Below are 13559 nucleotides of genomic sequence, written 5' to 3' on the forward strand. Positions count from 1 at the left end.
GAATGAACCGACTACTCCAGGGATCTACTGTGGAAATGCGAGAGAAATGAAAAAAAAAAATAGGACCACTGTTATAGTAAATTCTTCTCAATGAGGGGAAGTCTGAACTGAGTCTCACTAAGATAATGGCCCTTTCAGGACTCCAACGGATGGGAAGTGGAAAGCAAGGAAGCAGCCCCACGTTCTTCCTATCGGGGGCCCGGGTAGACGAGTGTCGTTTAGGAAAAATTAACTGTTTTTCCTGAACAGAACTTTTTCATTTCCTCCGGGAGTGGATGAGAGGCTTCCATGAAATGCACAGAGAGAATCCCTACTCCCTATTTACTGCGTCTCTAAAGTTTTGCTTTAGAATATGATTAGGATGACTCAACTTTGCATGTACACTTTATGTTTTTTCTGTGAAATGCCTAGCAATAGACACAGGACTAATTTGGAAATAAATTCCCTGGATTAGAATGAATTAGAATGGATTAGAGTGGTCTCTCACTGGTGAACATTCGCTCAGCTATTAAAAATTTCACTTTCTTATGCAACTTGAAGATCCATTATCGTGTTCACAGCAGCTCACAATTGTGATTCATCTTTAGTCAAACATATCCAGTCAAAATCTTCAAGTTCTGTGTCTCGAGATTTATCTCCTTGCAAGTACACGTCAGTTCTCCCCCTGCATGCTACATGTACCGTTTACCTCGTACTCCTACTGTCGATTGACCCCGATAATACCAGAAGAAGCGTATAAATTACTAATTTTCTCATTATGTAATCTACTGAAAAGTAAAGCTATTTTGATTTTACGATATCCCTATAAAGATTTCTGTAATCTGAAACAGATCCGTTTTAAAACATTTCTAAATTCTCACGAGCTGTCAGCATTAATACTGGTGGTGCTAATGCGACATCACAACTAGTATCAGCAGCAGCAGTTCAGCAACGATTTACCGATTTCCTTTCCGTCCCCCTATCCCTTGGCCTCTGGTGTGGTCTGGTCTGGTCTGGTCTGGTGCTCCCAACCTCATGCCCAAATGTCAGTTTGTATTTTTTTTTTGTGGTGCCATAGACGTCGGGCAGTAAAGCAGACTATTGATGTATGTTGTTATCATCATTATTATTATTTTCTTCATTAGCATCATTATCGTGGTGGTCACCACTACATCAGACACACCAACTGTTGAAGCCATTTTGCTCTGGAGTGTCTGACGTGCTGTTATTCGAGTCTGTAGAGAACCCGATCATTTTCGGTGCAAAGTTGAAGTAAATTCTCCCTGAATATACATAGGCCTGCTACGTCATGAGCATGTGCTGGAAATGGAGGGGGAGAGTGAAGTCGAGCTAGGGCCTTATATTTCTTCGTTCTCTGATAGAAGTATGTTATCTGTTGTGACTCCTTCAGTTAATGCAGCTGTTTAACCCGCTGAAGCATGAAATCCATAAAATTAATATACGAAAATTCAAATTATACCTCATACAAATCACAGTACTTCACTAACCGGTTAACGTTGCTTGGAAAAAGAAAGTACTGTTCATACTGACAAACATTCGAAGCTCATAAATACACTGTTTTCATCGTTACAGAATGTGGTACATATGATTACCGCTGTGCTTTAACGCGTTTACTAAACTTGTTTTGGATATTATGTGATAATGTGATTTATGTTATTTAAAATTTTCGGGCACTTGTACTTCAAGAATCTTCCTTAATGTTGACTTACTATTTTAAGAAAGCAGTTTTCTGGGATGTGGCGCCGTGTAGATATTATGTTAACCGACGTTTCGGAGGAACATATTGCCTCCATCTTCAGGGTAGAAGGAAAAGAAGAAAATCCGCAAGCGAAGAACCAGCGTGAGCAGGTGCTAATTGTATTGTGCTATTGTATTAGCACCTGCTCACGCTAGTTCTTCGTTTGCGGATTTTCTTCTTTTTTACCCTGAAGATGGAGGCAATATGTTCCTCCGAAACGTCGGTTAACACAATATCTACACGGCGCCACATCTCAGAAGGCTGGTTTCTTCATAGTCACCACCGTGAAAACCTCAAATCTTACAACTTAGTAGCAATAACAAGTTTCACTGCATAAGATGAATGATAGTGCGCTGGTTACCTTGGTGTCGTTTGTGATCAGTTCCAGTTGGTAGCCAGGAAGAAGGCGTCTCTCGTTGATGTGGCTGACAGCAAGACGAGCAGCTGCCAGCTCGCTGTGGCCCTCCGCTCTCTCTCCGGTCCGTGTCGTCATCTCAAATAATCCCAGCACAGTAATTCGCTCCAGATGGTCTGAGGAATCATTCCCTTGAGATACTGACCGTTGTGTTAACGAAGATGAAATTTTGGACGTAATCATTTTATCAGTACTCACAAGAGATAATGATTTCATTTGAGTCAATGTCCGTGGGGTACTGACAGAAGAGTTTTTGTGTATGTTTGTCCGATATATTTGGTTCTTGAAAGGCGCCGAACTCCAGCGAGCTGATTCGGACATATTTACAGAATCGAATGAAGTTTTTTCGGAAGATGGGCTCTGTAAATTCTTCGTTGGCTCCGATAATAACGAGATATTGGCCAAAAAGAGACTCTTAGATACTGCGTTTGTTTTTGAGGAGTTTCTTCTTTCATTCTCAGATAATTGTGAAATGTGAACAGATACCGAAGATGTGGAATATTCAAACCGTCCCTCGGATTCAGTTTCGGTAAGTGATGTCATATCTGAAGACGCATATGACGCAAGTGACAATGACAAATTTGAAGAGTTTATTGAATTCAGATCTGTGTTACTGCCAGCTGCTTCAATAGTGTCTTCCTCCAACTTTTTACACAAAACTTCTTCTGGCGAAGGAGAGGGATTTTCATGTAGAAATTCTGAACTCTGTACTTCACGAGGATACGGTGCTGAACTGAAATCTATTGAAGACTCTAAAAACAAAGAAGTATGTGACGGAGTCACGGTTACTTCCGACGGAAACATTTGTGATGAAACATAACCTGGTTTGAAGATATTTTTAGAAGGTAATGAAGACATATGATTGTTTAAAAGTTTGGGAACATCATTTTCGGCAGGAACTGAAATAACAGTGGCTTTATCTTGCATTTCTGAGTAATTTATATCTTTTTTAAAATTAAAATCATGTGTGAAATATTTAGTTCCTTCGAAGACCTCCGAAATGTCCGATGATGTTAACTGTGTCTGATGAACAGAAGGTTTTGTGATTGACGCTACTTCTGCAGCCATACTGCTAACCTGTTTCTGAGTATTGATATTTTCAAACGGCACTGTATTTCCTTTGTTGAGTAAATAAGGCGAAGAAGAGTGCAAAATAGGGCTAGACTCTGAAAGCAACGTTCTCCTTAACGTCTCTTTGAGATTTCTTTGTTGTGCTTTAGAGGATGACTCTGAGGGCATGTTTCTTCCTGTAGTGTACAAGTAGGGGTAAGGGAGAGCAGTGTTTCTGAGGAAGGTGTCCCCTGTTTCCACAAGTTGGGACGCAGTTACAACACTCAGGACAAGAACTAGAGTCAGGAAGAGGGAAGACAGGGTTGACAGAGGGTGGTGACAGAAGAACCAGGGACTTAGGATAAGAATGTAGGGCGGCGACTGGACCCACTGTTTCTCTTCTGGGTTTGACGTCATAACCAGCTGGGCTCACGGAGAAAGTGCTGCCAGTTGATTGGCTATCATCTGTAACAAAAAAAGATACCTATTAATGAGCTTCCTTATCTCGGTTGGTTAATCCTTTAAATATTATAAAAGAGATACTTATTTAAGGATATTATAATATCCTGATCAGATAACGTAGTCTGTATAGCGACTGGCTACAGGCTGGAGAGCGGAGATGTCGGAGTTCGAATCCCGGTAGCGTATGAAATTTCTCTTCTCTAAATAGTCCAGGCCGGGCCTGGGGTCCACCCAACCTCCTATACAATGGGTACCGGGGGCTGTTTCCACGGGGGTAAAGTGGCCGAGGCATGAAGCTGACCACTCACCTCCAACTAGGGCCGAGGTCAAGCAAATGTGGATCTATATATCCACTCCACCGTACGCCTTCATGGCACAGTGCTTAATTACTTAAGCACAGGACAACCTTTACTTTACTGTATCATAATCTGAGTATATTTCCTGTTCAGTTGCCACTGGGTGGCGAAACTTGGTCTCTCACAGTAAGAGAAGAACACAAATTAAGGATATTTGAGAACAAAGTCACGAGAAAGTATGAGCTAAGCAACAGGAAGTAACTGACGGATGGATTAATTGCATTATTCAAATTTTCATAATTTGAGCGCTTCGCCCAATATCATTAAGATGTTCGAAACAATAAGGATGCTTTTGAGGTGATATGTAACATGCTTGAGGGAGGAACGAGAAATTCTTACAGAATTTTTATCGGAAATACTGAAGGGAAAGACGACTCAAGAAGTCTAGGAATGAAAGAGAGTTTAAAAGTTAAGATAAGATTAAAATTTATCTTAAGGAAATATGGTGAGAGATTTTGAGTGGGTTTTAACAGGCAGATCAGTGGCAGGTTAATCTAAACATAATAAGATAATTCAGGCTCCGCGGAAGATGTAGAATTTCTTTACCAGTTGAGCAACTATAATCTTCTCGAGAAAGGCTCTTCCCTGAACCTAGTTATATGTCAATGAGAAGAAAGCTACATAATCTTCCTTACAAGTTACAAAATAATTGTTCATGTGTTTTTAACAGGAGAATAGTTGATATAACATGGGAACATGCCATTAGAAAGGCAATATTTTTTTTTCTAAACCTCACTATTGAAAGCGATAAGCGTTTGTACGAGTATATCTGAAAGAAAAGACTGAAGAGAAGTTCGGAAGTTTCATTTTCACTGGCCAGCGGCCATTATATAGTGATGCCTCGTGCATATTCATAAGGAAATTAAACTTCACTTGCACGAATATCTCATATTTGACTAGATTATCCTACACTTAATAGCCCTGTGTTATAGTTCTGCTCTTTGTTCCTCAGTTCTATCGGCGACTTTGCCTCAACCGTATAGGCCACATAGCATCCAATCTGAGTTTAAATGTAAATTATTAATTTGCACTTTCACATTTCATTCTCATGTCTTAGACTAGCAATGAACCTACAAGACAACAACGAAACTACACATAAACTGAAAAGATGCACCGTCCTAACTCTACTAAGCAAACCTAGTGAAACCTAAATACAAGAACTGAAATGATATCTATGTAAGTGAACAAAAAAAGGGCATAAGTTACACCACTGGGCATAACTCATTCATGATTCAGTACTTATTGAACACACACACTTATTGCAGATTCAGCAGATTATGTATAATAAATGTGTGAAAAAATGAGCCTTAGAGGTTCCGAGATATTTAAACAAAACTGATGTTCTGAGTGTATTGTCGAAATTTCGTATCCAGTAATCAGCCACGACTTCCGGAATCTTACCTTCAAAATTTTATTTTCGTAATTTTTTTTTCTTTTTTGTATTTTCAGGAGAGTAACGGTATGTGCTCTAGGGATCGAAAAACAAAATTAATCTTTTCAAAGGGATTTACCTGTTAGTCGAAATTTTACTTCTTGTTCTTTCAGTGCTTGCCTGTAATTGCTTTAATTACTACCGTCAAGCACTTAAATAGATGAGTTGAATTATTATTGTTGTTGTTGTTGTTGTTGTTGTTATTATTATTATTGCTATTATTATCATTTGTTTGTTTGTTTACTTTTCTACATTATTGTGTTTTCCCCAGTGCTTGCCTGTAATTTGTCCTTGACTTTATAATAAGTTTGTCTATAATGTAATTACTTTTATCTACATTGTGCTCTGCCTGTAATTAGCCTTGCGGCTGTTGGCTCGGCACATAAATAATAAAGAATTGAATTGAATTAAATTATTATTATTATTATTATGATTAATTTTCATCATTATCAACTTTACCTGTTTACGTGGTATAGTTACATACCGCTTATGAAAAAATGGGAACTCTTAGTAACCTGCATGCACATTATTTTAAAAAATTATTCTAATTGAAGTTGTAATTAAAACTTCTAAAGTTCAGAGAACGCTGGTCAAGTTTTAACATTCGTTCGCCGTAAAGAACATTCGTAGAAATAAATTTGTGATACATAAATATTAACTTATCTCTGAAATTTAAGACTGCCAGTAGAATTGACTACAATATATATATATATATACAATATGAAGATAAACAGAAGTTCGTACTGGAAAAAAAACATCGGAATTAAGAGATTCTGGACTCCATAAGGAAAGCTGGGGAGACCATCTACACACCAATAGTTTAGGAAAAGGCTATTGAACCTAATTCTGCATTGTATACTGTGAGAGAATATCAAATTCGAATATAGTAGAAACAAATGTGTATCGTATATATTGGTGACCTTTATTTAATTTAAAATTAAATGATGTACTCTTTTCGAAAATAATTATCGTTTTGTTCCGGGTCATATAAATTTTGACATGAAACAATCAATTTAAACAGCAGCGAAACTGTTTGTTAATGAAAGCAATGTTACGCTTTAATAACAGTCACATGTATATATGTTCCCCTTTATTCTTAATATGGCCGTCAACCGTCAGATTTCAATATTGTGTGTGTCTCCACGCGGAAATTATTAGCAATCCTCTCCACTCCAATTTACAGCTGAATTCATTTTCCCAGATTGCATATACTCGTATATAACCCTCTACAATTAATTGTTTTCGAGAACAATTGCTGACGATGACTTATATAAGCATTTCAACCTTCAGAAACTAGTTTTCAGTGTCATTAATGAATACAGCCAACATATATTTTGGAGTAATTACAGTTACGCTTGTATCAAAAAGGAAGGGAACAAAATTAAAAAAAAATATATTAATGTCTAAAACACGTAACATCCGTGCGACATATGGACGCACTGACTGCAGGTAGTCCTCAATGTGTTGATTGGTGCCCTTCACATTGACTGTTACGTCACGGATAACCAATGCTCGGGAGAACTGGAGGACTAAAGTCAATGGTGACTATATCTCGAAAACAACAATGCTGCCATTGCTGGGAATCAAACCCTGGTCGTCCACTTTTCTATCCGAACTACCCAGTCATTTTAATATCAATCAATGGAAAATACTAACTCGGCAACAAATTACAATGGCAAATCGGCACATGTTTTCTCCCTTCTACAGTGTCCATAACCGCTCTGGGGGCCACCCAGCCTCCTATAAAATGGGTACCGGGATTGATTTCTTCCGACGTATAGCGGCTGTGGCGTGAAACTGACCATTCACCTCCATCTAGTGTCAAGGTCAAGAAAGGTTGGGCTATACCTCCACTCCCCCATATATCTTCATGGCATAATGCTTAATTAATTAAGCACAGAGGTAACTTTACCTTACACCTATAGGTGCGTGAAGGGATTATGAAGAAAACGAATTCAGGAAATGCTTGCTCTCATTGGTTTCAAATATAATAATAATTATTATAATTCTCTGGGCTCTTCAAATATTTGAGACCAGGCTAACTCGGAGTAAGATAACAGGATAAAATAAATAGCTGCAGTAAATTTAACAACGGTGTCCACTGATGAGGTTAGCTCTTTCTAAGGAATCCAATAGAGTGGATGACTCCCCCACCTGTGGACCGAAACAGATCCCGTGCTTTGATGAGGCTCGGAGCTATTCTGTTGACTCACAACATTATTTTACGAAAGAGGGGCTGTTTCGTAGCTTTTGTAAGGAAAAATGTTCTGGCTCTCAAGCAGAAAAGATCAATTGAAAGGCGATGGAGTGGCCATGCCATAGCTCAGGCGCTTAGTCGCTGGTTTCTCACGGCGGCGGCCCGGATTCAAGCCCAGATCAGGTCATGTGGGATTTGTGGTGGATTAGGTGGCACTGGGGCAGGTTTTCTCCGAGTATTTCGGTTTCCTCTGCCAATTCTCTTTCCACCAACTGCTCCACACTCATCATCTGTCATCCGGGGTTCGTGCATTAGGCCAAACAGTGGCCAATGTACCAAGTGGACTCAATCTGACCCCACCCCACTCAACTAAAAAGTCTAAGAGCGATGGAAGGCTTCGGAAATTCGTTTTGAGTCCATATATTTGCACCAACCAACCTATCTAATTATTTATCTATGTCTATACAGTCCTTCGTTGACCTTGGCAGATTTCTCAGTTTCTTAGTTCTATGCACAGTAGGTAAGACCCTTTAGATAAGGGATAAGTCAGTCACAAGGCCACTACCTACACACAGAATAAACGCACACACAGACATCCATGCCTTGAGTGGGATTCGAACTCAGGATCTCAGAGTTCGAGCGAGCGAAGACAGTTCATGCCTTAGACCGCGCGGCCACTGTGTTCGGCATGCTCGATAACAACTGCATAATCTACTTCCTAATTGCGATGAACTCCACAGAATGGAGAAGGTAAAACCATTGTACATATGCATATTCTGTCCTAAATGGGTGCTTTAGGGGCAGTTTCCAGAGAGGAAATATGATCAGGTGGTGACAGCGAGAAATCAGCTAAGCAGTTAAGCACAGGCAGCGGCAGGACAACGCAGAAGAGTGCAAATTGCGTGGCTCAACAATAAGAGGGACAGCAAGTTCACTCTCATCCCTCTAGCAGAATCAGCAGTGACATGACGTCACATGACAGCCCGCACAGTGAGGGCGGCATGGGTGGCACCCACGTTCCAGCCCAACATCCACGCAGCCAACTACACACGCAGGAGCGAAAAATGATATTAACTATGAAATTCTAGATAGCTTCATATATGGTTCGACATGAACTGACAGAAGCTGTGGTCAAAACAACTGGAGGAGTCGCTGTAAAAATGAAATCACCGATCTATATGAACATAGATTTCGTTCTTTCTGTCGTTAACAGTTTTATAATAATATTTAACAATATTCGCATGAAATATAATATTGAAGAATGCCGTTTTCTGGGATGTGGCGCCGTGTAGATCTTGTGTGAGCCAACGTTTCGGAGGAATATATCGCCTCCATCATGAAGGTAGCTGCAATAACATGCTCAAGCTTGTTCCTCATGAGTTTTTCTACCCTGAAGATGGTGGTGATATATTCCTCCGAAAAGTCGGTTCACACAAAATCTACACAGCGCCACACCCCAGAAGACGGCATTCTTCATAGTCACGGCGGTGAAAACCGGAAATCTTACAACTATAACATTGATTGCAGTGCAAAATCAATGTCGAGAAAAGAGAAACTTATAACTCATTTCCAAAATCAGTAGTTTCAGATAAACTTTCCCCTTAACTTGAAAAACAAGACGGTCGGGGAGGAACTAATTGGATACTTTCCTTGATGCGACACGGACGGCATAGAAAACGAAGCATCCAACAACAATTTTACTATTGTTGATGAGAACTCATTGCCGCAATAAAGTTTTTAACGAGACGTTGTCTAGCAGAAATAAGAGGGTTTTTACCGAGCCGTTGCGTAGCAACAATAGGTGAGATACATATGTAGACATACAGAGCGATGGGAGGGTTTATGAATTACGCCGTCGAGGTGGTCTAAAGTACCAATATGTATACTAAGGTTCATGAAGACTTGTTCAGGCATTCAAAAGCTGACTTTATCAAAACAAGGAAAGTAAACAAAAAGAAAGAAGGAGAATATCACTGAGAGTCATCATCGTGTCATTTGATGCCGAAACGTGTATGATGATATAAAATGCAGCAGTATGTAAAATGTACGTGGTTTCATGAAAATTAAACTGTCGAGCTTAAATGTAATATTCAAGAGTCTTTGAGACGTTTAAATAGATTTCTCTCGCAGTTTCCTTTTTGTCAAGTAAGAAAACAAAACTCTTTAGTTTACAAAAATGTTTGTCTCCCTTGCCTTTATTAGTTTATGAAGTATAATTTTATGGGGCTTCAAGGCAGTCAGGAAGGAGGATATATTCAAGCAGCTTTTCACGAAACTTTTCCTATTGCTTTGTCTTTGAAAGTTTTCAGCTGTTTTGGCCTGCTTTTAATGCTTTATAGTGCATGCCTTAATTTAGTTCCCGTACGTATTTGTCATTGTGTATTTTCTAGCGATCGAGAAGACATTTTTCACAAAGCTAGCTGGAAATTTGTTTTCATTTCAAGTCACGATCCATCATAATTTCCTTCTTCTGCCATCAAGAGGAACAACACGGTTACCCTACGAATTTCTGATTTGAGAGATAAAATTATTGTCAACAAATTACATTTTGTGACAGAAACTTTTAACGTTTTGATCTCACGTTGAGGTCACGCTTCTCGAAACAAGAAAGTAAGAGCATGAGAGACGGGACAAATTATGTAATTAATTTAGGCAAAGAAACGAGTTAACTCGTATATGTATAAGTACGTAAATACAGTCTTCAGCGCAGCTTCTGTTGTGTTCCTGGTATAACCACTATTTCATATCAACATCCCACTATTACACGACATGTTTCGGTGTCACAAGGACCATTTTCAGGTGTGTATGTTGTTGCACGTAAACTGTAACACTGTAAGCACATTGATCGTATGCTACGCATTAAATTCTTCCTTTACTACTTTGACAGAATTAATTGCTTTTAAAATAATACAATTAATGACCGTCTCTGTGGTCTAGTGGTCATAGTTCCTGGCTACGGATCCAGAGATCCCGGGTTCGATTCTCAGCGCTACCAGATTTTCTAAGTAGTGGGTCTGGAACGGGGTCCACCCAGCCTCGAGAGGATAATTTAGGAGCTATTTCAAGGAAACAGCGGCTCCGGTCTAGAAAACCGAAGAAAGCCGTGGGGATCCGTTGCCCTGACCATGCGACACTCTCTATCCGCAAATTTGGCACTAATTTCGCCGACAAGCGGCGGTCGCTCGGTCGGTATAGTTCGCTTGCGGACTACAGGCAACGGAGTTTCTTTTTCTTTCTTCCATACAAATAATACATAAAGAATTCGAAAATGATCCTTGTGAGTCCAAAATGTGTCATTTAACAGTGGAAGACTGATATGAAATAGGAGTGGTTATACCAGTAACAGCACAGAAAGCTGCACTGAAGACTATGTTTGTGTACATATATGTAACAATTTGTGAAATAGTACAGCAGGATACCAGAATAGAACATTAAGCTTGCTCAGCCACTAGCTATGAAGAAGGCGGTCGAATTTAAATTACGGTTCAGGGCGGGAACTTTCTCCACTTTCCTTACGACATAACTTACACGGTTGCCCATCCAGCCTCCTGCCCAATAAATATGGAGAGCTCTTTGCCAGGAGGTAAGATGGCCAGGATGTGAAGCTGACCTCTCACTTGAATTTAATACTAATTTTAAGTATGTGTGTAGTCTTCCCTTCGCTTCACTTCACTTCTTCCAATTTGTGACGTGGTGCCTATACAAAACAATGAGTTCACTTTCACCTAAAGTTTAATGAAAACAGTGAACTGAGAGGCAAGGAGAATTTTACACGCTTACTGCTTACAAACACAAGTTTCGATAAGAATCTACCTCGTCATATAGTGAAAATTTGTTATAAATTAACTGCAGGTATTAGTGGCGCTGGGGCAGGTTTTCTCCAAGTACTCCGGTTTCCCCTGCCAATCTTCATTCCACCAGTTGCTCCACAATCACCCTCATCTATCATCTGGGGCTGGTACAATAGGCCAGAAAAGACCGCAGTACAAGGGACTTAGTCCCACACCAATAGCATTAAAAAAAACTGCAATATGCTGGATAAGTGACCTTTATTTAGACTATGTTAAGATTTTGATCCAATACTTTAAGTTACAATCCTGAAGTTCTCTTGTAAACGCAGAGGAAATCATGGCAAATCTCGGACCGTGTAATTCGTTATGCCACGATGGAATTAAAATGAGGCCCAAATGCGTCTCAGATAACTGGGTTATGATTTTGTCAGCGACTGTAGCGCTGTTAACAATTTTGCAAGTACTGATTTATTCCGATTCGGCGCTCAGCCCACTGTGACGAGCTAAGCGGATGATTTTGGACGCGGGTTACACCTAACAATGGCAATTTACATCAAATCGATATTTCCGCCATATTGTATGGGTCAAATTATAACATCACCACACAGCAGTCTCAGCGGGATGGACAGTGATGTCACAATTCCCCTTGCACTATCAGCAAAACGCCGTTTGATGTCCTCGCGAGCACTGACAGTGCTGTACAGTGGATGCTAGCTGAATGCAAACCAAATGGATTTAAAGTGTATTTTGCCTGTGAGCTAGAAATAATTAATTAGACTAATTACACTACTAACCAGAAAGTGAATCTTGAAACTGGAGGATTCAGAAATTTGACAGACAATTCATTTTCAGGAAGATGCGCAAAATTTCGAAGCTTTATACTAATACATCCTAAGAGAGAAACAGAGATATATCTATGATTATCTTCCTTTTTCTCTGTCTCATTATATTCCCAAACTTTAATTTATTCTTCTTTCTTTCGTCTTTCTTTTATTCCTTCTTTATTTCTTTCTCAGTAAAAATACTCGTGGCTACGCTGTGTACTCAAATGTAGAATGCAAATTTATTCTTGTTGACAATTGTATATGTATTTTCGTGGACCATAACACATAAACAAACAAGAATGTAGCACATGCGTGAAGCTGTTTACCGCAACAAAAGTATTCAAATTGTCTGGAAAATAAGAATTTTATGCACACACTTTAAATTACTTTAATCAAAAGTTATGTGAGCGGGCCTCTATATTTAATTATAGCAGTTGGCTAAAGCAGACAGGAAGTTCTGGGAATAACTACTCGCTTACTATCTTCTGATATGACATGGATCTCATGGGAAAGGACGACTGCAACAATTCTTATTGCAGCGGGAACTATTTACCGAGTTTTTAATAAAATCGGTAGAATGATACACAGAACCAAGGACTCTCCTTTGTCAAGGCATGAACAGCAGAGAGAATGAGGCTTTCAACATTTCTTCTGTTTTTATATGTATTTTTGTCGCTGGAACTTGTTTACAGAGCCGTTGTCTAGCAACGAAAGGAGATACACTTTCTATAGGATTCTGACGATGGTGTATAACACACAGAGATATTGGGTTTTCGGGCTCTATCCATCGTCCTGGTTTTTAAGATAACTAAGAAAAACACGACGTTTCGGAAACTGGATCTGTTTCCGTCCAGTGATTGAGGCTAGCTCTTTCTAAGAGACCCAACTGAATAGGTGTTTTCCCTACCTGAGGACGGAAACAGATCCAGTTTCCGAAACGTCGTGTTTTTCTTAGTTATCTTAAAAACCAGGACGATGGATAAAATCCGAAAACCCAATATCTCTGTGAGATACACTTTACCGAGTCTTTGCTCTAGTAACGATAAGAGTGATACACATACAGACAAAGAATTATGGGAGGGATTTAAGAAATATGCATTTCAGATGGGCTCTATTTCCATGACATACCTACCAATTTTCATAGAGGCTGGTTCAGGCATTCAAAAGTTGATAGGGGGAGATACAGAGACACACACACGGCATGGTTACCTCATAAATCCACTTTGATTTTTTCAAAATAAGGGAAGTAAGCTAAAAATGGATTCATCAGTCAGAATAGAATGAAATATGAGTA

The 13559-nt window shown here is 39.4% G+C and overlaps 1 protein-coding gene across 1 annotated transcript in view; it reads right to left on the reverse strand.

Moving 5' to 3' along the window:
• Positions 1-13559, reverse strand: part of LOC111862084 — a 322966-nt gene that overhangs the window by 211692 nt on the left and 97715 nt on the right. Inside the window, exon 3 of the mRNA XM_023847176.2 lies at positions 2100-3668. Coding sequence (XP_023702944.1) covers positions 2100-3620 — 1521 coding nt within the window. The 5' untranslated portion in view covers positions 3621-3668. The remainder of the gene's footprint in view (positions 1-2099; positions 3669-13559) is intronic.

This window comes from Cryptotermes secundus, unplaced genomic scaffold, assembly GCF_002891405.2.
Source record: "Cryptotermes secundus unplaced genomic scaffold, Csec_1.0 scaffold400, whole genome shotgun sequence".
NCBI lineage: Eukaryota > Metazoa > Arthropoda > Insecta > Blattodea > Kalotermitidae > Cryptotermes > Cryptotermes secundus.